The 24,026-nt window shown below is 47.7% G+C and overlaps 2 protein-coding genes and 1 non-coding gene across 6 annotated transcripts in view; all 3 read right to left on the bottom strand.

Annotated features, from left to right (window-relative positions):
- Nucleotides 1-9,894: 9,894 nt before the first annotated feature.
- On the bottom strand, nucleotides 9,895-12,739 carry Rpl13 (ribosomal protein L13). Its single transcript, XM_006987405.4, has 6 exons — nucleotides 12,590-12,739; nucleotides 12,266-12,375; nucleotides 12,031-12,172; nucleotides 11,664-11,837; nucleotides 11,094-11,150; nucleotides 9,895-10,094 (listed from the first exon to the last, which is right to left on the bottom strand). Exons 2-6 carry the CDS (start codon nucleotides 12,367-12,369, stop codon nucleotides 9,936-9,938), a joined length of 636 nt encoding a protein of 211 aa, XP_006987467.1. The 5' UTR covers nucleotides 12,370-12,375; nucleotides 12,590-12,739; the 3' UTR covers nucleotides 9,895-9,935.
- LOC121829898 (small nucleolar RNA MBII-202) lies at nucleotides 11,893-11,978 on the bottom strand. The gene has a single exon (XR_006072951.1). It is a non-coding gene; the product is annotated as a small nucleolar RNA MBII-202 (small nucleolar RNA).
- Nucleotides 12,740-17,292: 4,553 nt separating the features above from the next.
- Spg7 (SPG7 matrix AAA peptidase subunit, paraplegin) overlaps nucleotides 17,293-24,026 on the bottom strand; it is a 57,554-nt gene continuing 50,820 nt past the window's right edge. For all 4 annotated transcript variants that reach the window (XM_042277822.2, XM_076572276.1, XM_042277821.2 and 1 more), the window contains 5 exons: nucleotides 23,743-23,858; nucleotides 21,746-21,902; nucleotides 20,849-21,015; nucleotides 20,648-20,725; nucleotides 17,293-17,661 (listed from right to left, as the gene is read on the bottom strand). In XM_042277822.2, coding sequence (XP_042133756.2) covers nucleotides 17,494-17,661; nucleotides 20,648-20,725; nucleotides 20,849-21,015; nucleotides 21,746-21,902; nucleotides 23,743-23,858 — 686 coding nt within the window. In that variant the 3' untranslated portion in view covers nucleotides 17,293-17,493. The remainder of the gene's footprint in view (nucleotides 17,662-20,647; nucleotides 20,726-20,848; nucleotides 21,016-21,745; nucleotides 21,903-23,742; nucleotides 23,859-24,026) is intronic.

The following is a 24,026-nucleotide window of genomic DNA, read 5'->3' as shown; positions in this document are numbered from 1 at the left end:
GCTGGCTCCTGGTGGCCCTGACTGCACTAATAGACAGACAGAAACTATGGGGGACAAGCTGGTGTCCCTGCAGTCCTGGTCAACCTGATGCTTGGGCCAGCCCCCGCCCCTCCCCCTCCAGTCCAATAGCCTAAGGACCAGAGAGGGGGAGGCAAGCCCCACCTCCCAGCTCTAGGTAGCAATGAATTCCTTCTATTCCCAGCTTCTGCTGCCTCGGGTTTTTCTGCTAGCCAGACACAGGAAATGAGATCTCCCTTCAAGTATATTTTGATATTACCATACAGGAAATAACACATGTCAGTGCTGAAATGTTAAAATACTAATAAGTGAGCAAAAAAAAAAATGTTAAATTGAGCACCCAGACATAAACACCATTATCATTTTATGTTTATCCCTCTAGCTTTTTAAATGCAAAAATGTTTTCATTAGTTGAAGGGGCTTGGTTGGTTGGTTTTTATAAAGGAAGTTTTGTTTTCTTTTTTATTTTGTTTTGTTTTATGAGACAGACTCTCTCCATGTAGCCTTGGCCTCCCAAGTGCTGGAATTAAATGTACAAACCACCATGCCTGAGGGTTTTCTTTCTTTCTTTCTTTCTTTCTTTCTTTCTTTCTTTCTTTCTTTCTTTCTTTCTTTCTTTCTTTCGGTTTTCTTTTTTAAGAGATTTTAAATTTCTATGTGTGTAAGTGTTTGCCTGCTTGTATATACGCATGTGCACCATTTATGTCTAGTGTCCTTGGAGACCAGAAGAGTATATTGGATCCCCTAGAACTGGAGGTACAAATGGTTGTGAGCCACCATGTGGGTGCTGGGGACCGAACCCAGGTCCTCTGCAAGAGAAGCCAGTGCTGTTGGGGCTGAAGAAATGGCTCGGGAGTTAAGAACTCCTCTAGAGAACTCACAACTGTCTGTAACTGCACTCCCAGGAGATTGGATGATCTCTTCCAGCCTCCATGTAGTGTACAAACACACATGCTCGAGAAACATCTATACACATAAAATAAAGTTTAAAAATTAAGTAAAATCATTTGTTTCCTTTTAACTCAGATATAGTTGCAAAACTGTAGGAAACAATATATGTCTTTATTTTATGTACATGAGTATTTAGCCTGTATGCATGTGCAGTCAATGTATGCCTGCTGCCCTTGGAGGCCAGGAGAGGGTGCCAGATATCGTGGACCAAGTCACAGGCTGTTAATACAAACCTCAGCCATGTTGGTTCTGGGAACCAAACGCAGGTCCTCTGCAAGAGCGATAATGCTTAACTACTGAGTCCTCTCTCCAAACCTCTTATGCGATTTTTTTTTTCAGTGTTTTTAGGTAGGTATCAGTAATACTATTATTTTTATTTTTTTATTTTTTGAGAATTTCATGCATGAGTTGGACAGTGGTGGTGCACACCCTTAATCCTAGCACTTGAGATGTAGGGGCAGGTGGATCTCCGAGTTCAAGGCTAGCCTGGTCTACAGAGTGAGTTCCAGGACAACCAGGGCTACACAGAGAAACTCTGTCTTGAAAAAATAAAAAGAACAAGGAAAAGAAAAGAAGGGGGAAAAAAAACCACAAAGAGGGAGAACTTCATACATGAATACTTTATTTACATCCCCCATCAGTCCTTCCCTCTCTCTCCAATTTCTCCTGTGTCTTCCTACTCCCCCTCAAATCCATAACCTCTTCTTTAACTTAATTTAATTTTTTTTGGTTTTTCAAGACAGGGTTTCATTATACAGCCTTGGCTGTTCTGGAACTCACCCTGTAGACCAGGCTGGCCTCGAACTCACAGAGATGCTACGCAAGTGCCAACAGAAAAAAAGCAATCAATAGTTCCCCTTAGCAATAAACTCTGTCAACCACAACAGTGACCAACACCGAAAAATGTCCCTAGGGGTACAGTAGTAACACTTATATTTTGTGGGTAACCAGCAGCCATTTGATGGTACTTATGGTTCACTCAGTAGGACGCAGTTCATGTCTGGTACTGTAAAACCAGAGAATTCTCTATGGCTGATGAGGTCAGGCACTCTAGAGATGAAATTTCTACTGACACTTTCCTAAACTAGTATAATTTCCAACTGCATCTAAATTCTTACCCGCGTACCCACAGATGGTGTAGCTCTCACCATTACCAAAGATGCTTCTTTTCTTTTTTAATTAATTTATTTTTATTTTATGTGCATTGGTGTCTTGCCTGCATGTATGTCTGTGTCAGAGTGTCAGATCCCCTGGAACTGGAGTTACAGACAGCTGTGAGCTGCCATGTGGGTGCTGGAAATTGAACCTGGGTCCTCTGGAAGAGCAGTCAGTGTTCTTAACCATTGAGCCATCTTTCTAGTGCCCCCCCCCCTTTTTTTTTAATAGTAGAGGCTACTATAGGAATCCACAACTGATCAAAATACAGAGAAAAATAAAACAAAATTGTATCTGTTATTGATGGAGTCTGGTCCTTCTCTGAGAGATGTGCCAGCAGCAACTCACACTCATTTTCTGACTGGTCCCTCCTGCCCTGGGGGACTGTTGCACACTGATGGAAACTGTTCAGAGCTGGATGGCCTGTGTTTCCCAGCAGTGACACAATCCATCCTGCCGATCAGGGAGGGCTCCATGGTGCTGGAGCTCACACAGCAGGAGGTAACCGACACCCCACCTAGATTCCACCAAACAGCTCAGAACCCACACTTTTGCCTTCTTTGACCTACAGGATCCCCAAATGTGTGTTAACAGCCTTATTACCCACTACCCAGGCTACCCAGGCCTAACCAGAAGGGACACCTGCTATGGATGCCGGCCCAGTCCTTATGTTCTCTGTGGAGTTGGTTCCAGTGTCAGGAACCTTCCTGAGCTCCTGGGTCTCTTGAATGAGAACCCTCTGTACCCAGACCCAGACTCTAGCATCCCAGGGACACATGTCTCTGACCTCTGACTTCATTCTGTCTTCTTTTGTCTCCCAGTTTCACATACTCACAAGACACCTGGAGTCTGGGCTCAGCCAAGCCTCAGAAGCCACAAGGCCTTGGAAGGTCAAATGCACCTAATCAGCAAGGTCTTGAGTTATTCGAGGGGCTGGTGACCAGCAGAGTCAGAAGCAGCCGTCAGCTCCTGACCGACCTCACCTAGGGTCCACCTAAATGTGTTCTCGGGTGGCAGCCACAGGCTTGTATCACTCAGCACCTGTTTCTTCTGAGGTTTGTTCTAGGAGCCAAGGGCATTCTCTGCAAAATACCCTTCTCCTACGTGGTATTCCCAGGGCCCCCCATTCCACTGATAATTTGGCACATTCCTGGACCCACCCAAGTACATGAACTAAGGCAGTCACTCATTTTCTGGGTCCTTGAACTCACACAGGGCAGGGTGGGGTCCAGAGTAAGTGTTACAAACAGCAGAAAGGACATGGTTTCACACAGTGACCATGAAGGGACCCAGGAGTAGGGTTAGGAAAAGGACAGGGCTGTTTACTGAATTTGTCTGCAGACTGCTGTGGTGAGCAGAGAGGTTAAGGCCGTTATGAGACAAACAAGATCTCACTCACATTTTAGTCTCTGCCGTGCGGAGAAGAAACTACAGACACATTGCTTAGCTACTGATTGCACCAGTACACAGCAGCCAGCACAACGCTTACTATCTATTGTGTTGTTCCTGTGCAAGAAGAACCCTGGCTTGAGGTCCCGGGGCAGGCCTCTGTCACCCTGAGATGCAGTGGGAGAGGTCTGCTTCCGGGATTGCTCTGGTGGCCGGGCTGGCTTCCCTAGGCATGTAATCTAAGGTGAAAGAGGAGGGTCGGGAGGGGGAGAGGTTAAGGTAGAGGAGAAGAAAAAGGACAGAGGAAGGAGAAGACTTGAGAGAGAAGAGGAAGGAGAGAGAGGGTAGAGGAGGGAAGGAGGGAGGGAGAAGGAGAGGAGGAGGAAGGGAAGGGAAGCCACATGGAAGCCACCGGAAGCCACATGGTAGGCCTGCTCTGCAGGAGGGGCACTCACCAAGCTAAGACCGTTGGGCAAAAGCAAGGAGACCAGGAGACACCGGTGCTGTGGGCACTGGCAGCGTGGGCCAAAGTGGCAGGCAGGCACAGAGTCCATGGGGCTGCGCACTCAGGTGGGCTCCAGGTAGCGGACATGCTGATTTTAGTCTCTCTTGACTTATCTGGAGCTTTGATGATATTCTTAGCAAGAGCTGTCCTGGAGTGATGTCTGGATGTTTCTCTCCTCTCTTTTGGGTCCTTTTCATCAATAACCTAGTTTTTCCTCCTCTTCACAGATTTTTGTGGTGGAATGTTTTTACACGAACCCATTTCAGGACAGACAGAAGTGATTTCTAGGATTTGGAATGCTGTGTTGCCCATGTTACACCCTTCACTTTGCCACTAAATAGACATTTTTTTTTTTTTTAATTTGAGACAAAGTCTCACTACATAGCCGTGGCTGGCCAGGTACTCATTATATAGACCAGGCTTGTCTCAAATTCAGAGATCTGCCTACCTCTGCCTCCTGAGTCTTGATATTAAAGGTGTGTGCCACCACACCCGGCTAGACCTATGTGTGTTTATTTTATTTTTATTTTTATTTTTTGGTTTTGGTTTTTCGAGACAGGGTTTCTCTGTGTAGCTTTGCACCTGTCCTGGAACTCACTTGGTAGCCCAGGCTGGCCTCGAACTCACAGATATCCACCTGGCTCTGCCATCTGAGTGCTGGGATTAAAGGCGTGGGCCACCACCGCCCAGCTTTATGTGATTTTTTTTTTAATTAATTTTTCTCTTATATATTACATTCCAACTGCAGTTTCCCCTCCTTCCTCTCCTCCCAGCCCCTCCCTCTTACCCCCACTACCCCATATGTTTTATGTTTTAAATTAAGAGATCACTTTAATTTCGTTTCCGTGTACGGATGTTGTGCTTACACACAGCTCTGTGCACCATGTGCCTGTTTCATGCCTGCGCTGGCCAGAAGTAGACTTCAGAGCCTCTGGGAGTGGAGATAAGGGCTTTTGTGAGCTTCCACCAGGGTGCTGGGCACTAAGCCTGAGCCCCTGGGAAGCAGGATATGTGGGCGCCATGGGCCCTGGCCCCGACTGGGAGTGGCTGCGGCCTTGCTTGCTGACCTCGATCAGATGTCCTCCCTATTCAGATTCCCTGCCGGTATCCACCCTTCTGAATGCTTAAGGGAAGTTCCTTGTTTGTGTATCCTGCATTTTGGGCGTTAACAACTTAGATGCAAGAATGTAGAACATTGGGTCTGGAATGTAGACCATTGGTAGCGAACTTCTGCCCTCTGGGGGTTCCTCCATTTGTGCTGTAAGCCTGTATGTATTTAAGGTTTCTTCCCTCTTTCAATAAACGGCATTCGACATCCAATCGTACGAATGACCCGCTGTCTCTTGTCTCTATTTTTAATCCGCAGCCCTTCGCTCAGACATGGTAAACGGGTTATCGGTAATGCGGGCGTTACCGCTACAAGGATACACTCTTACCACTGAGCCATCTCTACTGCTCCTAGACATATATTTCTTAATTTTTTTTTGATGTGTGTGATGCTGGGGCTCAAATCCAGGCTCTTGCAAATGTTAGGCGATTGGTGCATCCCTAGTCCTTTTCTGTAAGTTAAAAAAGAAGAATGGCCGGGCGGTGGTGGCGCACGACTTTAGTCCCAGCACTCGGGAGACAGAGACAGGCAGATCTCTGGTCTAAGGAGCGAGATCCAGGACAGGCACCAAAACTACATAGAGAAACCCTGTCTCGAGAAAAACAAACAAACAAAAAGAATGACCTAACATTCAAAAGCCATTTTATTTATTTATTTTTTGATTTTTCGAGACAGGGTTTCTCTGTGTAGCTTTGTTCCTTTCCTGGAACTCACTCTGCAGACCAGGCTGGCCTCGAACTCACAGAGATCCGCCTGCCTCTGCCTCCCGAGTGCTGGGATTAAAGGTGTGCGCCACCACTGCCCGGCCTCAAAAGCCATTTTAAAAAACAAAACGGAGCTGGTTCTTTGCCCTCCAGGCCACAGGTAGGCTGGGGCTCCTCCTGGACCCCTGCTGTGGTGGAAGACCGACATGGCACAGCTGCCCCTGGTGCCAGGTGCCCTGCTCTTCCCTGGCATCATGATGTCAGAACTGAGGTGTTACAGCATATCCACTCCTTGTACTGATGCATTAATGCCCACCAAGAATTTTCTGCTGACATCTTTCTTCTCCATAGGTTCAAACTGCTGTAGCCCACACAGCAGTGGGCAGTGTTGAAGAGGCCTCCTGGGCACCGGATTCCTCCTCAGACGCCCTGGGCCCTCCCTCCTCTAAGGGAGAGAACCCTTGAGTCTCCGGGACTTGGGGAAGTGTTACCATTTGATGGTTTCTCTACAGGGCTCTTCATTCCACCACCACCATCTCTTGCTGATCCTGACTTGCAGGAGTGGGAGCCCACAGGACCCAGTCACTGCTTGTCTTGACCCCGTCTAACCACGCTGTCACCTTTCATGTCCCCAACCCAACTTCCCTTTGCTGTCACTTTGGTTAAATTAAAAAAAAAAAGTGCTTTAATAACGCTACTTATAAACTGTAGAGACACACACAAAAGAAAAACCTAGAACCAACCTTCTGCATATGGGGACCTACCTACTTTACATACCAGGATGAGTTTAAACCTGTGGCCAGCCCTTTATATCAGTTCTAAGAAATTTGGAATATCATTTTTTTTTCCTTTTGAGCAAGCCTATAACACCACACCTGGGACTTTTTTTTCTTCTCTTTTGTGTGTGTGTGTGTGTGTGTGTGTGTGTGTGTGTGTTGCCTACACTTGCCTACATGTATCTCTGTGCACATGAAATCTTCCTGCTTGTATCAGCCAGAAAGCAGCTTCATATGTCCTGGAACGAGAGTTAGAGATGGTTGTGAACAATTGTGTGGGTGCTAGAAACTGAAACCTGGTCCTCTGTAAGAAAGGTAGTGCTAGCCGGGCGGTGGTGGCGCATGCCTTTAATCCCAGCACTCGGGAGGCAGAGCCAGGCGGACCTCTGTGAGTTTGAGGCCAGCCTGGGCTACCAAGTGAGTTCCAGGAAAGGTGCAAAGCTACACAGAGAAACCCTGTCTCAAAAAACCAAAAAAAAAAAAAAAAGAAAGGTAGTGCTCTTAATCACTGAGCCAACAATCTCTCCAGCACCTTCACAAGAGCCTCTCAGTGCAGTCCCGGGGGAATCTGATCTGTAACGACCTGTAGTCACCCGGCAGTTCATTACATCCCTCCTCAGGCCTATCCATTCAAACGGATCTCCTGCAGATGATCAGGGGTTCTCAGCACCCATGTGGTAGCTTACAGCAAGTGCCTGCAGGTCTATAGTACATATAAACTCATGCAGACACACACATGTATGCTGAAAAAGGATGCAAGAAATGGTGGCACACACCTGTGCCAGATCTTGGGGGGCAGTGGCAAGCCTGAGTTTTCAACTATCCAGGACTACCTACATAACTCAGAGATTCTCCTGCCTCTGCCTCCTAAGGGAGATTAAAGGCATGCCCCACTACTGCCTGGGGGGGAGGGGATTAAAAACATTTTTAAAACCAAAGGGGCCAGGCGGTGGTGGCACATGCCTTTAATCCTAGCACTCCGGAGGCAAAGCCAGGCAGATCTCTGTGAGTTCAAGGCCAGCCTGGTCTGCAGAGTAAGGTCCAGGACAGGCACCAAAACTACACAGAGAAACCCTGTCTTGAAAAAACAAACAACAAAAACCAAAAACAAACAATAACAACAAAAAAAAAATTTCAAGAAAACCAAAGGGAGCCAGAGGCAGGTGGATCTGAGTTTGAGGCCAGCCTAGGCTACATAGTGAGACTATCTCAAAAACAACAACAACAACAAAACAAAACAAAAAAGGTAGGGGGGGGTGTGCAACCCAAAGGCTTGCACAATTTTTAAATATTCTAAACTGACCAAAATGGCTCATAACTCCTATGGTACCAGAGTTAATATGTAAAATGGTCACGAAGCAAAAATTCTAAGGATGCTCAACTGTACTCATAAGCTGGTATCCAATTAAGTTTTCTACACCTGGGGCTGGATTGATGGCCTGGTGGGTCGTTTGCTCTTACAGAGGACCCAAGTTTGAATCCCTATACCCAGATGGTGGCTTACAACTCCAGATACTCTCTTCTGGCTTCTGTGGACACTAGATTTGTATACAGTGCACACACATACACAAAGGCCTAACACTCATATGTCAAAAATTTCGAAATCTTTTAAGTCTTTCACATACGCAAAAAGAGGGACTTCTGCCCCCTTGTGGCCACTCAATAGTATTGCGTGGAACCTGCCACTGGCTTTAGGAACCATGGCAAATACTAGTCTCCAGTCTGGTATTGACTGTTTAATTAGGAGGGAATCATGTTACTGCCCACTTAGGGTTAACAAATGGTCAAACCTAATGCTTAGGGTCTCCCACACATCTTATTTCCAGTGCCTAGTGAGGTGGGCTCAAAGGTAAGCATGTGTTACCCAGGACCCTTCCTTCCACACCACTTCAGTCCATCAAACGTGGAATGAGGACCTGTTCACAGGGGTCACCAGTGTTTGGTTAACTGCTTCAAAGAAAAAGGAAGGTGAGGCTGGGGAGATGGCTCAGAGGTTAAGAGCACTGACTGTTCTTCCAGAGGTCCTGAGTTCAATTCCCAGCAACCACATGGTGGTTCAGAACCATCTATGATGAGATCTCAGAACCTGTCTATGAGATCTGATGCCTTCTTCAGGCATGTATGATGTAGACTTACATGGAGGAAGATCACTGTATACATAATGAATAAATAAATTAAAAAAAAAAAAACTGGGGCTGGAGAGATGGCTCAGAGGTTAAGAGCACAGACTGTTCTTTCAGAGGTTCCAAGTTCAATTCCCAGTAACCACTTTTGGCCTGTAGGAACAATACTGTGTATGTAATAAATCTTAAAAAAAAAAAAAAAAAAAAACCACCCGAGGACCCCAAACCTGTCTCTGGGGCTCCCCCTGGTGTTTGTATGCAAGGAAGTGCTTCAGACCTAAGTACTAACGAAGAATAGAGAATAAGCCAGTGTCAGGACAGATTGGCAAGCACCTGGAACCAGAAAAAGGGTAAATTACAATATCCAGATGCATGGCTGGGCGGTGGTGGCGCAGGCCTTTAATCCCAGCACTCGGGAGGCAGAGGCAGGCGGATCTCTGTGAGTTCGAGGCCAGCCTGGGCTACCAAGTGAGTTCCAGGAAAGGCGCAAAGCTACAGAGAAAACCTGTCTTGAAAAACCAAAAAAAAAAAAAAAAACCAGATGCCAGCCTTTCACAAGGCTAATGTAGATGAGCATACCACATCTATTGATGGACTAGACAGTAGCCAACTCAAGGCCTGACATGCTAATGCAAAGTAACTGCTTTGGAAAAAAAAACGAAAACTTAGGGCTAGGGCTGCAGTATTTACCATGTGTGATGCCCTGAGCTCAAAAGCTGGTATTAACAGGGAGCCTTCTACCTTAGCTGTGGTTAACCAAAGCTCACAATGCTGAAATATAAGAATCAATGATGGAATGGAGACTCTGAGTTATCTGTGAGCCACCATGTGAATTGAACTCGGGACCTCTGGAAGAGCAGCCAGTGCTCTTAACCTCTGAGCCATCTCTCCAGCCCAGGAATGCTTTCTAATACAGAAGAGTTGACAAAACACAGGCTATTGTGCCCCCTTCCCCCAAAGATGCAGGGGCTGGAGAGATGGTTCAGTGACTAAGAACACTGGCTACTCTTTCTTCCAGGACCCAGGTTCAATTCCCAGCACCCACGTGACCACTCACAGCTGTCTGGAACTGTAGTTCCAGGGGATCCAGCCATCCTCATACAGACAACACCAATGCACTTAAGGTAAAAATAAATAAAAAAAAAAAGTAAGTAAACAATCCAGCTTTGCTTTATGGAAAATTTATTGCAACGCTCCAACAGCACATCACTTTTTCTTCTCAACATCTTGCTCTGCAGCTTCCTTTGCCCTCTTTGCTCGGATGCCAAAGAGCCGGGCATTGGCCCGCGCCATGCGAAGACTGGCAAAAGCCTTGAAGTTCTTCTCTTCTTCTGTGATGACCCTGGCTTTCTCCTTTTTGTAGACCTGGGAAGAAGACAGCAATCAAGGTGGCTTGGACTGCAACCTGTCCACAGAACTGTAACACTGCCTCTCATCTCAGGAGCAAGAGGCTTCTGGTCACATACAGAACCCCCTCTGGGATCAAATAAGCTACTAAAGTTACCACAGTATTTGGAAGGTGGTGGTAGGAGGATCCCGAGTTTCAGGCATCTTAGACTACAAAGCAAGTTCTAGGCCAGCTTTGGGTTACACATGGAGACCCTCTCTTGACACAAACGAAAAGTCATCACCTAGAAGCCTGGGAAAATGCCTCCAAAAGGTCGGGCAGTAAAGCTGGGCAGCTAGCACACACCTTTAATCCCGGCACCCAGGAAGCAGAGGAAGAGGCAGGTGGATCTGTGAGTTTTGAGGCCAGCCTGGTCTACAGAGTGAGGAGGGCCCAGGCCACTGTGAATGGTAGTAGTCCTGGGTTCTAGAGCAGTGCTCCTCCCCAGGGCCTCCACCAGCCCTTGCCTACAGGTTCTTGTCCTGACTTTCTCCTCCAATGACAGACCACAACGTGGAAGTGTAAACCAAATTTTGTTTTGGATCACAGCATCTCATCACAGCAATAGACACATGCCTGGCCCCCTTCAGGCAAAAACACACCCCCTCACACACAAGAAATGATAAGTTAGGGCCATGAAAAATCTCTGCAAGATGACAAGGCCATCCCTTAATAATATGTAGGTTAGCCAGGTGGTGGCGGCACACCCCTGTATTCTAAGGTTTGGGATGAAGAGGCAGGCAGATCTGAGTTCAAGGCCAATCTGGTCTACAACAGCTCTTGAGTTTCAGGACAGCTAGAGCTACCCCAAGAACCTCCCTCGCCCTCTCCTCCCCCCAAAATTTAAAAGATTGGGGGGTTGTTCCCACAAGAGGTAATGCAGTCTCCTTTCACCAGCCTCCAATGTCTGCCACGACACTTCCGCCTGCCGAGCTTGTCTACATCATTAACTAAGCCTAAATTAAGTGTCTACTTACATTCCGGATGGGCATCACAGGTCCTGTGAGCTGGGTGGCCAATTTAAGTTCTTCAGCCTGTTTTTAAGAACAAGAAGAGTTGAGTCCATGGTGTGTGGTTTGCTCCAAAGGAACAGGTTGCCCGGGCCTTAGCACTCAACATTTCATGGCCCCTGTGGGCTGGCTCACTAGGTATAGGGAGGGCTCTGTTCGACTGCAGACACAGAACACATCTACCTGCTTGTAATCCCCATTGACAGACACCCACTGAGCCTTGTTAAATTTCTTCACATTTCTGAATACTCAAACACTTTAGGCCCAAAAATGTCCCTAGATAACCGTGTAGGGGGCAAATACACAACATCCAGTCAGCGCCCAGGTCAACAGCTTCCAACGATAAGATGGGAGAGCTCAGAGATTTTATAGTGGTTCACACCTGACCTGCCGAGCTCATTTTCCCATCATGTGTCAGCCCCCTCATCTTGCACTGCTACATTTTGTAGAATAGAAAGACTGCACTAGCGTAGATCTGGCACAAAGACTCATCTACGTTGAACCAACCCCGACACCCCGAAGACCCACTGTACTCACAGAACTATCTCCCTTCTTCGGAGCAGAAGGCTTCCTGGGGAAGAGGATGAGCTTGGAGCGGTACTCCTTCAGGCGCTGCACATTGGCCTGTAGCGATTCAGTAGACTTATTTCGCCTCCTTGGGTCCACGGAGATGCCGATGGTGCGAGCCACTTTCTTATGGATACCAGCCACCTGTCCAGGAGCAGAAATGGGTGAAACACGTGGAAGCCCCTCTCCGGCCGCCCCTGCCGAGAGGGCTCGGTGTCATCAGATGGAAAAGGGTTCAAAAGTACTTTCATCAAGACAGTACAGCGATTCCGGAGAATGTCATCATTCCACCGAGACCAGGAGCACCCAACGCAGAGACAGCCCCTGCCCAACTCACCCTGAGTTCTTCCAGGCTGAAGCCCCTGCCAGCCCGAACCTTGGTGTGGTATCTCACTGTGGGGCACCTCACGATGGGCCTGATGGGGCCGGACGCGGGGCGCGGGGCGATGCGGCGCGCTTTCGCCTGCCGGGCCTTGCGTCTGCAGGGAGGAGACACCAGTCACCCCCTGCCCCACACGCGTCCACCCCGGTCCCCCGCCCCGGGAACCACGCGAGGCCCGCGCGCCCCACACCTGCGGATCTTGCGCGCCGGCTGGTTGAACCACGTGTCCACGCGCTGCTGCCAATCCTTGTGGAAGTGGGGCTTCAGGATCATGCCATTCCGGCTGGGCGCCATGGCTGCCTAGAGCCGCGAGGGAGAGGAGGGCGGCGGGTGAAGGCCAGAGTCCCGAGGTCCCGCCCGGACCCTCCCGCCCCTGCTCCGGCTCCGGGCCCCTGCCGTCGGCGCCGAGGCTCCTCCGTGGCTGCGCAGGCAGCCTCCCGTCGCCGATGGCCGCGGATGGCGCGCGATGGAGCCCGATGCAGCACCATGGCGGCGGCCGGCAGGAGAGACTCACCTCCCGTGCAGGAGAACGGCCGAGCGGAAAGGACCGAGCGCCGCAAAGCACCCTGGGGTTGTAGAGAGTCTGGCCAATCCAAAACACCGGCGCCCTTTAACCAATCAAAACGGGGAAAGGAGGAAACGGCACCATGCGAACCCGCCCACCGGCGGACCATCGCCTCTCTAGCCGTTGGGCTCGAGTGTCTCGCTGGTTCCCAGCCTTGCAGGCTGGCTACTTCCGGCCTGTTGGGAGGGAAAAGGCGGCTAGTCTTTGTGGGAACGGCTGAGGTGGTGGCACACAGATAGGAAAACGCAAAAGACCAGCGAATTAAAGCCCTAAAAATCCTTCTCCCTCCTGGACCCACTGTTTTTTCCCCACCCACCCAGGGACATTTATGCTTCTTTCTTCTTTTTTTTTATGGGGGTGGGGGTGGGTAGAGGGCAGGGTTAGAGACAGGGTTTCTCTGTATCCATGGCTATCCTGGAACTCGCCCTGTAAACCAGGCTGGCCTGGAGCTCAAAGGGATCCACTTGCCTCCACCTGCTGGGATTAAAGGCGTGTGCCACCACCGCCCGTAGTCTTTTAAGAGCTGTGGTCCCTCTCTGTTGCCCAGACTCGCCTAGAACTCATGCTCCTCTTCTTCAGAGCTGAGTATTACAAGCATGCACCACCATTCCCTACTTTTCTTTTTCCTTTCGATTTTTATTTTTTACTTTGTTTCCATGACTCATGTCTGCACCACGTGCATGCAGTGTTCATGGAGGCCGGGAGAGGGCGTCGGATCCCCTGGGACTGAAGTTACTGACAGTTGTGAGCTGCCATGTGGCTGCTGGGAATTGAACCTCTGGAAGAGCAAGCAGCCAGTGCTTGCTCCTAACTACTGAGCCATCTCTCCAGCCCCATACAACCCATTTATTTAGATAAATCCTTTAGCCCCAGACTTAACTCCTCGGGAATGGGTGTGGCCAAATGCATATATTGCATTCCTACCCGCAATGGCACTGACAACAAACCATGAAGCAGCCAAGGCATATACAGTCCTGCATCTGTATGCCAATAACCCTGCCATTTTCACTCCCACCCCTAATTACCAGGTTTCATCCTGATAAAACTTCCATTATAGGAACTGTAGAAATGGCTAGGTAGTTAAGAGAGCTATATATTTTAAAAATCCACATTATAGTTGGGCCTGGTGTCACAGACCTGTAATCCCAGGTATTCTAGAAACTGAGGCAGTACAACAGCCATTTCAAAGCTTTCTTGGGCAACTTAATGAGACCGTCTCTAAAAAAAAAAGTCTGGCAGGATGGCTCCACAGGTTAAAGGTGCTTGCTGCCAAGTCTGACCATGTGAGTTTGATTCCTGGTGGAAGGAGAGAACTGAATTCTCCAAGTTGTCTGCTGAGCTTTCTATGGTACCATAGTTTGCGTGCACACACGCGTGCACACACACACTGTAATGAAAAGATGACTGAGGATGTAATTCAATGTAGAGAACTTGCCTTTTGTATGAGACTCTAGGTTCAATCCTCAGTATGGGGGAGAAAGCCACTTTTTTGTGTGGAAATTGATGTTGGAGATGCTCTCTACCTTATTTTTGGACAGGGTTTCTCACTGAACCTAGGACTTACCAATTCAGCAAGATTGTCTGGCCAGTGACCTCAAGGGATCAGCCTGTCTCTGCCCTCTCACCCTTGCCCAGGGTTATAGACAGGGGCTACTCAGACCTTCAAGCTTGGTGTCAAGTGCCTTTACTTCCCAGCCCAGAGAAAATATTTGTTGAATGAAGTCACCTAATGTGTTTTCTCAGACCTGTTTCTGTTACCACCAAGTACCCTGCTGCTCTCTCTTGTCTCAAAGATATTCCCATCTCCACCAACAACTTGTCTTTCTGGACAAATAGACTCAAGTAACTACCACTGACCTAGACCAGCACCTGAGTTCCAGCTCTAGCTGCCCAGGACACTGGGTGAGGGGTGGGGGTCGGAAACTGAAACACTGCTTAGAATCGGTTAGCTGAAAGGAAGTGCAGCTGTGGTCTTCCGTTTCCTCTGCTGCATAAAACCAAGATGGACACAGAAGTGAACAGTTATGCAAAGACTTGGATGATGTAGTTTTTCAAGCTCTAGCTATAGGTACAGTTCCTGTTCTCCTGGGCAGAGAACTCTGCAATTCTTCCCAAGAGCTTGCTGGACGAGAAGCTCCTTGCAGGAGAGGCATGCTCTGCACAGGACTGCAATCTCTTACATGACAAGTCCCAGCTTCTTATGGCCATGACATGCTCATTCCAAGGCAAGCTGTCTCTGAAGTGGCTCCTCTTTTCCCTTCCAGTTGCTCACCGAAACTTAGGTGTTTGGGAGCATGAGAAAATTCCAGCCTAATTCTTGTCATTCATAATCTGGGACTCCTTTAGATATATAACCTTAATTCTTTTTTGATTTTTTTAAAAGATTTATTTATTTATTATGTATACAGAAGAGGGCGTCAGATCTCATTACAGATGGTTGTGAGCCCCCATGTGGGTGCTGGGAATTGAACTCAGGACCTCTGGAAGAGCGGTTGGTGCTCTTAACCTCTCAGCCATCTCTCCCGCCCCTCTTTTTTGATTTTTAAAGATTATTAATTTAATATTTATGTGTGAGCCTGCATGAGTTATGTGCACATGTGTTCAGGAACCCACAGAGAGCAGAAAAGGGCAATGGGTCCCTCAGAATAGAGTTACATAGGTGGTTGTGAGCATATAGAGACTGGGAATCAAACCCTGGGTCCTTCTGCAAAACAAGTAAACACATCAGGCGGTGGTGGTGCACGCCTTTAATCCCAGCACTCAGGGGGCAGAGACAGGCGGATCTCTGTGAGTTTGAGACCAGCCTGGTCTACACAGCGAGTTCCAGGACAGCCAGGGCTACACAGAGAAACCCTATTGCAAAGCAAAACAAAACAAAACAAAACAAAAAAAGCAAACACTCTTAACCATTGAGCCATCCCTCTCCAGTCCCCAATTCTGATTTTTTAAAAATTAATATCAGAGTGGCATAGTGTTTCTGGCTGGACTTTGTGGTGCACACCCATAATCCCAGCAACCAAAAGGCAGAAACAGGATTGTTACAAGTTTGATACCAGCCAGGGCTACATAATTAAGACCTGTTCTCAAAAAAACAAAACAAAACAAAAAACAAAAATTAGGGCTGGAGAGATGGCTCAGTGGTTAAGGGCACTTGCTTGTTCTTGCAGAGGCCTAGATTTGATTATCAGCACCCACATGGTGGTCACAACTATTCATAATTGTAGTTCCAGGGGATCCAGTGCTTTCTTCTGACACTCATGGGCACCAGGCACTAAACATGGTACATATATATACATATACACATTCAGGCAAAATATTTGTACACATAAAATTTACAAATCTAAAAAAGAAAAAAAGGTAGACAGATGGGACTATTTTAATGGATAAGTTTTTATACTGGCTTATTATTCATTTTATTTTAGAGACAGGGTCTCACTATGCAGCTCTGGTTGGTGTGGAACTCTGTAGGTCAGCTGGACTGGGCTCAAAACTTATCAAAATCTGCCTGTTTGTGCCTCCCAAGTGCTAGGACTAAAGGCTTGTGCCATCAAGCCTGGCATATGTATTTTGTGTGTATGGATCTGGGCATATGTGTGCCCTGGTATGGACTGGACAGAGGACAACTATCGGAGTCCAGTAATTGAACTCAGGTTATCAGGTTTGCAGAGTCATTATGTCTGCTCAAGACACCACTGTAGAGAAATATAAAACCTTGTGTGGGGGCTGGAGAGATGGCTCAGAGATTAAGAGCACCGACTGCTCTTCCAGAGGTCCTGAGTTCAATTCCCAGCACCCACATGGTGACTCACAACCATCTGTAATGAGATCTGGTGCCCTCTTCTGTGCACATAATAAATAAATAAATCTTTAAAAAGACAAAAAAACCTAATTGTGCACTGCTCTTTGGTAAGAACCAGAACTCAATCAAACTTAAAATGTTCTTCCTAACCCCTTGAGCCACCCCGGCTGCTGCTGGTCCTGCTGCCATTTCCTCTGCCCAGCAGCTTCCTCAGGCGCAGAGTGCTGGGCAATAAGAACATCTGCTGACAGGAAGTCACTGTAACCCATGCTCTAAATGCCACTGTACCGGAAGGGTGGAGGCACCGCAGGCAGGAACTATGAACCAGCAAGTACCTGTGGCTCACCCTACATGGTCTGAGTTCAGACGCCTCCACAAAAGGCTTGTCTCTTGCCAGTGAAGGGCTCAAGGTATAAAGTGAAAACAAGACCCACAGCTGCACAGCTCAAATGTGGATTCTCTACCACCTAACGTGTGAGGTGTCCGTTTTGGTGGTGGAGGCCAAGGCACTCTCTCCACAGGAAGGACCAGGCAGGGGAGATTGATTCCCCACTGGCTGATGCACAGAGCAGTAGGTGGCAGTATTTGCATCTTCTAACAGCGCCTGTTCCCAACTTTGGCCCCTTAATGAGTGAGCACTGTGATGAGGACAGTCAGCTCAGAGGGTCTTTCATCTTGGATCCTATTAGCATTCTGAGGGAGTCCAGGACACAAACAGGGGATCATTCAGTCCAACTGGTGGGCTACCTTCAGATCTACAGAGCTACACAAGGAGACGGCATCTGAAGCCCCAGGGACTTAACTCCAGCATGCACACTCCCCATAAAGAAAGCAATACATATAGAAAGGTCAGTTGTCTCTGCAAATGATTTACTAATCCTGAGTCAATAAATACATATTGGAAGTCTTCGCCAGAAACCAGAGAGCTAACAGAGGCTGAGGTTCAAGTTTCAGGTGAAAAGACACTCGGAGGCTGATGGCAACTGGCTGACAAGTTCTGAGATAACTGCAGGTGCAGTCGAGGAAAGTGGTTAGCTGGGCCTTGGAGGGGGGGCTATGGTGCCGGAGCTGCCTCCTCCTCCCCCGAGGCCTGTTTCTCCTTTTCAGCATCAATCCATTTCTGTGGTGCGATCATTTTCTTTGGCCCATGGGGCGGTGGGCCAATGAGGGCCTCAATGTCCTCATAGTTTATCACTTCCTTTTCCAGAAGGGCATTCGCCAGCTAGAAAGAACAAACACAGCAGTGTGTGAGTGCCCTGGACAAAGCAAGAGCCTTGGAGGGCAGAACATCAGAGATGGAAACCCAGGCCACAGAATGGCTCTGTGTCCCAGGAAAGGAGGAGGGCTAGTCTGTGAGCAGGGTGCCTCAGAAAGGCCACCTCCCCAGAGAGACAGGCGCAAAGGCACTTCAGGCAAAGAATTGCTCCCTGTCTTTACCCTAAAAGTGATCTGTCAGCTGCCAGCCTCATTAATTTTTCTATTTCCTTTCAGAACCTCTGCTTATTTCTGGCAACTGCAATTTCCTTCACCAAACAAGGTATGTGTGTCTAGGAGAGGCAGGTGGGGGTGCTAAATAGAGCCTCGTGCTTGGAATCTGCAGAGATAGGCACTGACTGACACAACCGAGGAGGGACTTCCGCTACTTTGGATACAGTCCTGAACATTATCATCACCATCATCATCTCATCATCATTATTATTACTATATTCCCAGACATGACTATATATATATAACACAGGCTGACCTTAAGCTTGCTATGCTCCTGTCTCAACTTCTTGAATACCAGGATTACATATGCTACCATGCCTGAGCCAGAAAATATTTTTATCCTAAAGGTCCTATGTCTGTGCCCATATCCTGCTACATCTTGCTAGTTAAGAAAACTCTTCCAAGAGCTGAATATGGTGAAGACACCTTTAACCCTAACACACCAGAGACAGAGAGAAAGGTAGGTTTATGAGTGTGAGGTCACCCTAGTTCCAGGCCAGCTAGGGACACATAGTGAAACCCTATTCAAAATTATAAAAACAAAACAAAACTCTTCCAACTCAAAGGTTAAGGGTGGTGCTTGCTGCTCATACAGAGGACCTGGGTTTGGTTCCCAGCACCTACATGGCAGCTTTCAATTGCCTATAACTCCAATTCCAAGGGAGCAACACCCTCCTCTGACCTCCACAGGTTCCTGCACATATGTGGTACACATACATACACTCAGGCACATGCATAGACATTAAATAAACAAATCTAAAAACAATATTTAAAAGAAAATTCTCACACATTTTCTCTTTTTTTGTTGCTGCTGGGCCTGAAACATGCTAGGCCTGGGGTAATGTCTATAGCTATACTGAGAGGTACAGTTCCCTTTTGCTCTACTCTGTCACGAGACTAAAACCTATTCATTGTAGTAGTTCTGCAGTCAGTGAGATACCCTCTCGGTGGTCTTATCAACCCCCATCCTCCTCCCAATACAGTTAGGCTGAAGTTCTGTACAGTAACACTGGCTCCTTACTAGGTAGAGATTACTTCAGCAGAGTTTGCACTGCCATAGAAGCCAGTGAGGCAGATCTAGGCCAGGACCAATACTCTGAGGGCCTGAAGCAGGATCCCAGCCCAACATAGCACCTGCTTCTTCTTTTTTTTTTTTTTCCTGAAACAGCGTTTCTCTGTGTAGTAGCCTTGGCTGTCCTGGAACCTCCTTTGTGGACCAGGTTGAACTCAACTCAGAGAGATCCACCTGCCTCTGCCTCCTGAGTGCTGGGATTAAAGGTGTGTGCCACCATGCCTGGCTTTTTTTTTTTTTTTAATTTAAATTTAAGTTATTTTTTCTTTTTGGAAGCAAGATGTCAATCAGTAGGCTGAGCTGACCATGAACTCAACTGTCCTTTTGTTTCTGCCTCCACAGAGCTGAGACCAACAATGCTTCTTGGCTCAGTTGCCTCACTTGAAGGAAGCAAAGGCTACAAACAACTACCCACAGCAACTCTCGTCTGTTTTCATGTGGCACCGAGAACTATCGCTTCCCACTGCCTTTGGAATAGAAGCCATCATAATCCAGGGACACAGTGTTCTCATCTCTGGAGCTGTCCTCCCACTATTGACTGGCCACACTGAGACACCAGACAGACCTCAGGACATCGACACTAGGGAGGTCTGAGAGATTGTCAGGGCAAGAGGAGTATAAGGAGATGTAATAACTGCATGTCCTGTGGGATCCAAGCCACTGGGAAGGGGAGCAGCTGTGACTCCACTAAGGGCTCAGTTCATACGTGTCAGCGCTGGGCTGCTGGCGTGAGGATGCCCTACACTACGGGAGATGGTAACTGGAGGACACACGTCGTGATGACTAAGGGAACGCTGTACTCCAGAAGCATACCTTTTCTGAATCTAAACCTATTCTAAAATGAAAGAAGATTTTTGGAAAAATTTGAGGGAGGGCTGAAGAGATATTTTGGTGGTTAAGAGCATATAGTAGATGGGTAGGGTGGAATGTACCTTAACCCCAGCACTTGGGAGGCAGAGGTATAGAGATCTCTGTGAGTTTGAGGCCAGCCTGGTCTCCACAGTGAGTTAGGACATCCAGGACTATATAGAGAGACCCTGTCTCAAAAAATTTTTTTTTATATATATAAATATATAATTTAATATATATAAATTATATTATATTATATAAATATATATTTATTATATTATATAAAATTATATTATATAAATATATATTTATATATATATAAAATAAAAAGAACATAAAAAAGAAGAAGGTGGCGAAGGAGAAGAAAAGCATATTCTACTTTTGCAGAGGAGCCAAATCCCTTTCCCAGCACTCCGGTCAGGGGGCCACAACTACTTGTAATTCCAACTCCAGGGGACCCAATGCCTTCCCTCTGGCCTCTGTGGTCACTTGCACTCAAGTGCAGACACTTACAAACATGCACATAATTAAAAATAAATTTAAAAATAAATAATTTTTTTTCCCAGAGAAAAGTTTTAAGTGCTGGAAAACTGCTAAAATTCAATGTTGATTATGGCTAGTGCTACATAACATGAGAGTCGAGGAAATTCTCTGAATGAACTGACTTAGTATGACTGTAGTAAAAAGACAGGAAAATACATTCCAGCTGAATAGGGGGTGTCAATATTGAGCATGCTGTCCCCTACACTTCCAGGGGCTCCTGAGATGCCTTGGGGATGCCGGGCCCACATGCGCTCACCGCCTGCAGCTTGTCCAGGTTGTCCAGCAGCACCCTCTCAGTGTGTCTGTAGGCTTTGGCCACCAGCAGTTTTGCCTCCTGGAAAGGAAGAGGTAAGTCTGTCATGAGAAGGTACGGAACACCATCCACAGATTCACTGCAGCCTCCTGCAGGAGACCCAGATGCTTCTCCTCCACGGCAGTAAGGCCTGTGTCCACTCACATGGTCCATCAGCTGCTGGAGGCCCTGGCTGAAGGGACGCCGTCCAATGCCCACGAGACCCTCTTGTGCCTCGGGGAAGGAGACAGGCCCAATGCTAGGTGCCATCCCAAACTGCTTCACCATGGAGTATGCAATGCGGGTAACCTTCCTCAAGTCATCCTGGGCCCCTGGAATCAAGAAAAGGATACGGTATTCTGAAGAGGGCATGCACATAGAAGCACCTGACCTCAGGCCGTCACAGCCCAAGCAGCAGCAGCAGCAAACTTCCCAGAACACCATGCTTACACCTTCCACAGCAAGACACTGCCTGGGACACGGTACCTTGTTATTCTTTTTTTATTATATGTGTGTGAGCGCACACAGGCAAATGTCGGAAGAGCTTGCAGGAGTTGGTTCCCTTACTTCACAACATGGTTCTAGGGACTGACTTCCAATCAGCAGATTTGACAGCAAGCCCCTTCACCTGCTGAGCCATTTCACTGGCCCATTACTGCTTCTTACAGGAAAAAACTTAACTGCTCAGGACACTGGCTGCCTTACTTACATCAGTGACATGCTCAAGCATATGGTCAGGTCTGTACTAGAGAAGCCGTCACTTCTGAGGCACAATGTCCCCGAGACCCCCATGATCTTCTGGATAGGTAGTGAATGCTCTCATATCCAGTTCTATGTAGGCACGACCAGTAATTAACCAAGCAAACCTATTTACAGTCTATCTATATCAAAGTTTTAAAATAAGTATCTTAAAGCTTCTACTTAGTTGCAAGTCTCCTTTGGCTTGAACTACATGTCCACTGCACATATTTCCACTAGACTCGCCCTCTCCAGTGCAGAGCACAAAGAAACAGGCATTAGAGTGCTTTGACAAAGCCACACCCTAAGGGCTAGCCTTCTCACCAGAGGTAACCCTGCTGAACGAGATGGCCTCAGCTGCACGACCGCCTAGTGCCATGCACATCCGCTCAAACAGCTGCTCCTTGGTGAAGAGGTACTGGTCCCGAGGGAGCATCTGGGCGAAGCCCAGAGCAGCATTTGTTCGAGGTGCTATGGAGACCTGGAGAAGAACAACAGAGCAGGGAGGCAGGGGCCTCCTAAAACTCCCATCCCAGGTGTCAAGCAGCCAGTCATGCTAGTCTACACACCCCATTCTTAGAGAGTCCTCGCACCGCAGAAGGCAGCTCATGGAAACAGGAGTTTCTGTACGGTCTGTCCCTCAGTAGCACTGTGTGCATAGGAAGTCAATGACAGGTCTCTAGAAGCAGTCCCCAGGTGTAAGGGCAAACTTCACCTCCCATGCCAGTTAGCACTAACCCATGGGAAACTCCAGAACGTATCCAAGGAAGGGAGGCCACCCTCCCCTTGCCTTCTCTCCCTACAATCTAATGCCAGACATGTGAGGAAGAGGCAAGACTACTGCTCCAACAGGCCACGAAGAAGCTGCTGTATCACAAACAAAGTGAGTGGGGTGGGCTATGCAGGCCCAGCGCCCTCCGAGCCCCAGGTGGAAGCTAGTATTAACATTCAAAGTCAGGGCCATGACTACAGTCCAGTGATAAAGAGCTTGCTTAGCATGTGCAAGGCCCTGGGCTGGATCCCCAGAAATGCCAGAAAGAAAAAAAGATAGGGGCTGGAGAAATGGCGCAGTAGTTAAGAGCACTGGCTGTTCATAGGACTCTGAGGTTCATTCCCAGCACCCACATGGTGGCTCACAACCTTCTGTAACTCTGATTCAAGAGGATCCAGTGCCCACTTCTGGCTTCCATGAGCACTAGGTATATATGTGGTACACTGGCATACATGTAGCCAAAATACCCACACATAATAAAGTAATAAAAAGAATTAAAATTTTTTTCAATAAAGGTGTTGGCCATTGCTGCTCAGCAAAAAGAAAATTATTTTATTTTCTTTTTTGAGACAGTGATTCTCTGTGTAGCCCTGGCTGCCCTGGAACTCACTCTGTAGCCCAGGCTTGCCTCAAATTCACAGAGATCCATCTGCCTCTGCTTCCTGAGTACTGGGATTAAATGTGTGCACCACCACCGCCTGAACAGAAATTTTCTTAAAAGATGATTTAGTGTCTATAATAAGGACAAACTGGTCACAGTGACAGCCGCATCAGTAACAGTGCCACAGTTTCCTTCACAGAACACAACCATGCTTCCAGTCATAAAAATCAAGTGACAATTTTGAGAAGAAAAAGAAATCTTGGGTTTGGTATTTGTTTGGAGTTTTTGAGACAGTATTTATTTTGCTACTGAGTTCATTAGTGCCCAGCCTGCCTCAAGCTGGGCTTGTCCCCAGATCAGTGACTGCTAAATACGCCATGGGGTAGCAGGTAGGAGTTAATCTCCTGCTAATCCCAGGGACACAGAAGGGACTGCTCCACTCTACTTCAAAGAGACCAGCCAACAGGCTGCTAGAGTGTATATACGGGCAGTCGGCTGTCTGCTGCGCTCTCTCATCCTGCAATGCTGGGGTGGGAACAGTAGTGCCACAAAGGCCCTACTATGGGTCCCTTGCCACTGTCAGAGCTACTCAGGCCTCCCTACTCAGATGACACATCTCTTGTCCCATATCCCTGGGTTCCTCAAGGGTCTCTATGCGTACTCTACTTGATTTCTGGAAATTATCTCAAAATAACCATTGGCCATTCTGAGCAGAAACAAGTTTAGCTCTCCACCCTGCGGCTCAAGCAGGCAAGGACAGAGGCCTTGGACATAGGAACCTTTCCCTATGCCTGGTCACAGAGACTGAGTACCCACTCCTGCCTTTTCTTCCTAGCTCCCGCCCGGGGCTACAGCCAGAGTCATGCCAAGGTGGTGCTAACATTGCTCTCACACACCACAAACATATGTGGCGTTCAGGACACCTGCCACCTCTTCATCACTACCCACCTTCATCACAGCCTCTGTGTGTTCTAGCAGCCAACCGACCAAGGCGTGGCCAGACTCATGGAAGGCAACTACTCGCTGCTCCTCCTTGGAAAGGATCTTACTCTTTTTAGCAGTTCCTGAAAGAAGTCAAGAACCAAGTTCAGGACCAAGTGCTCTGGGCACCTTCTGGGGTCTCTTCTCGCTTGGCACTTGTGTGGCTCTGCTGAGTTTTCATACAGACATGACTCTTAACACCCCAAATCAAGGGAACTCTAGGGAAGAGCTGGAGTGCAGTGTTTCTTGAG

Source organism: Peromyscus maniculatus, chromosome 5 (assembly GCF_049852395.1).
Source record: "Peromyscus maniculatus bairdii isolate BWxNUB_F1_BW_parent chromosome 5, HU_Pman_BW_mat_3.1, whole genome shotgun sequence".
Classification (NCBI taxonomy): Eukaryota; Metazoa; Chordata; class Mammalia; order Rodentia; family Cricetidae; genus Peromyscus; species Peromyscus maniculatus.
This window is presented reverse-complemented; position numbering and strand designations above follow the sequence as displayed.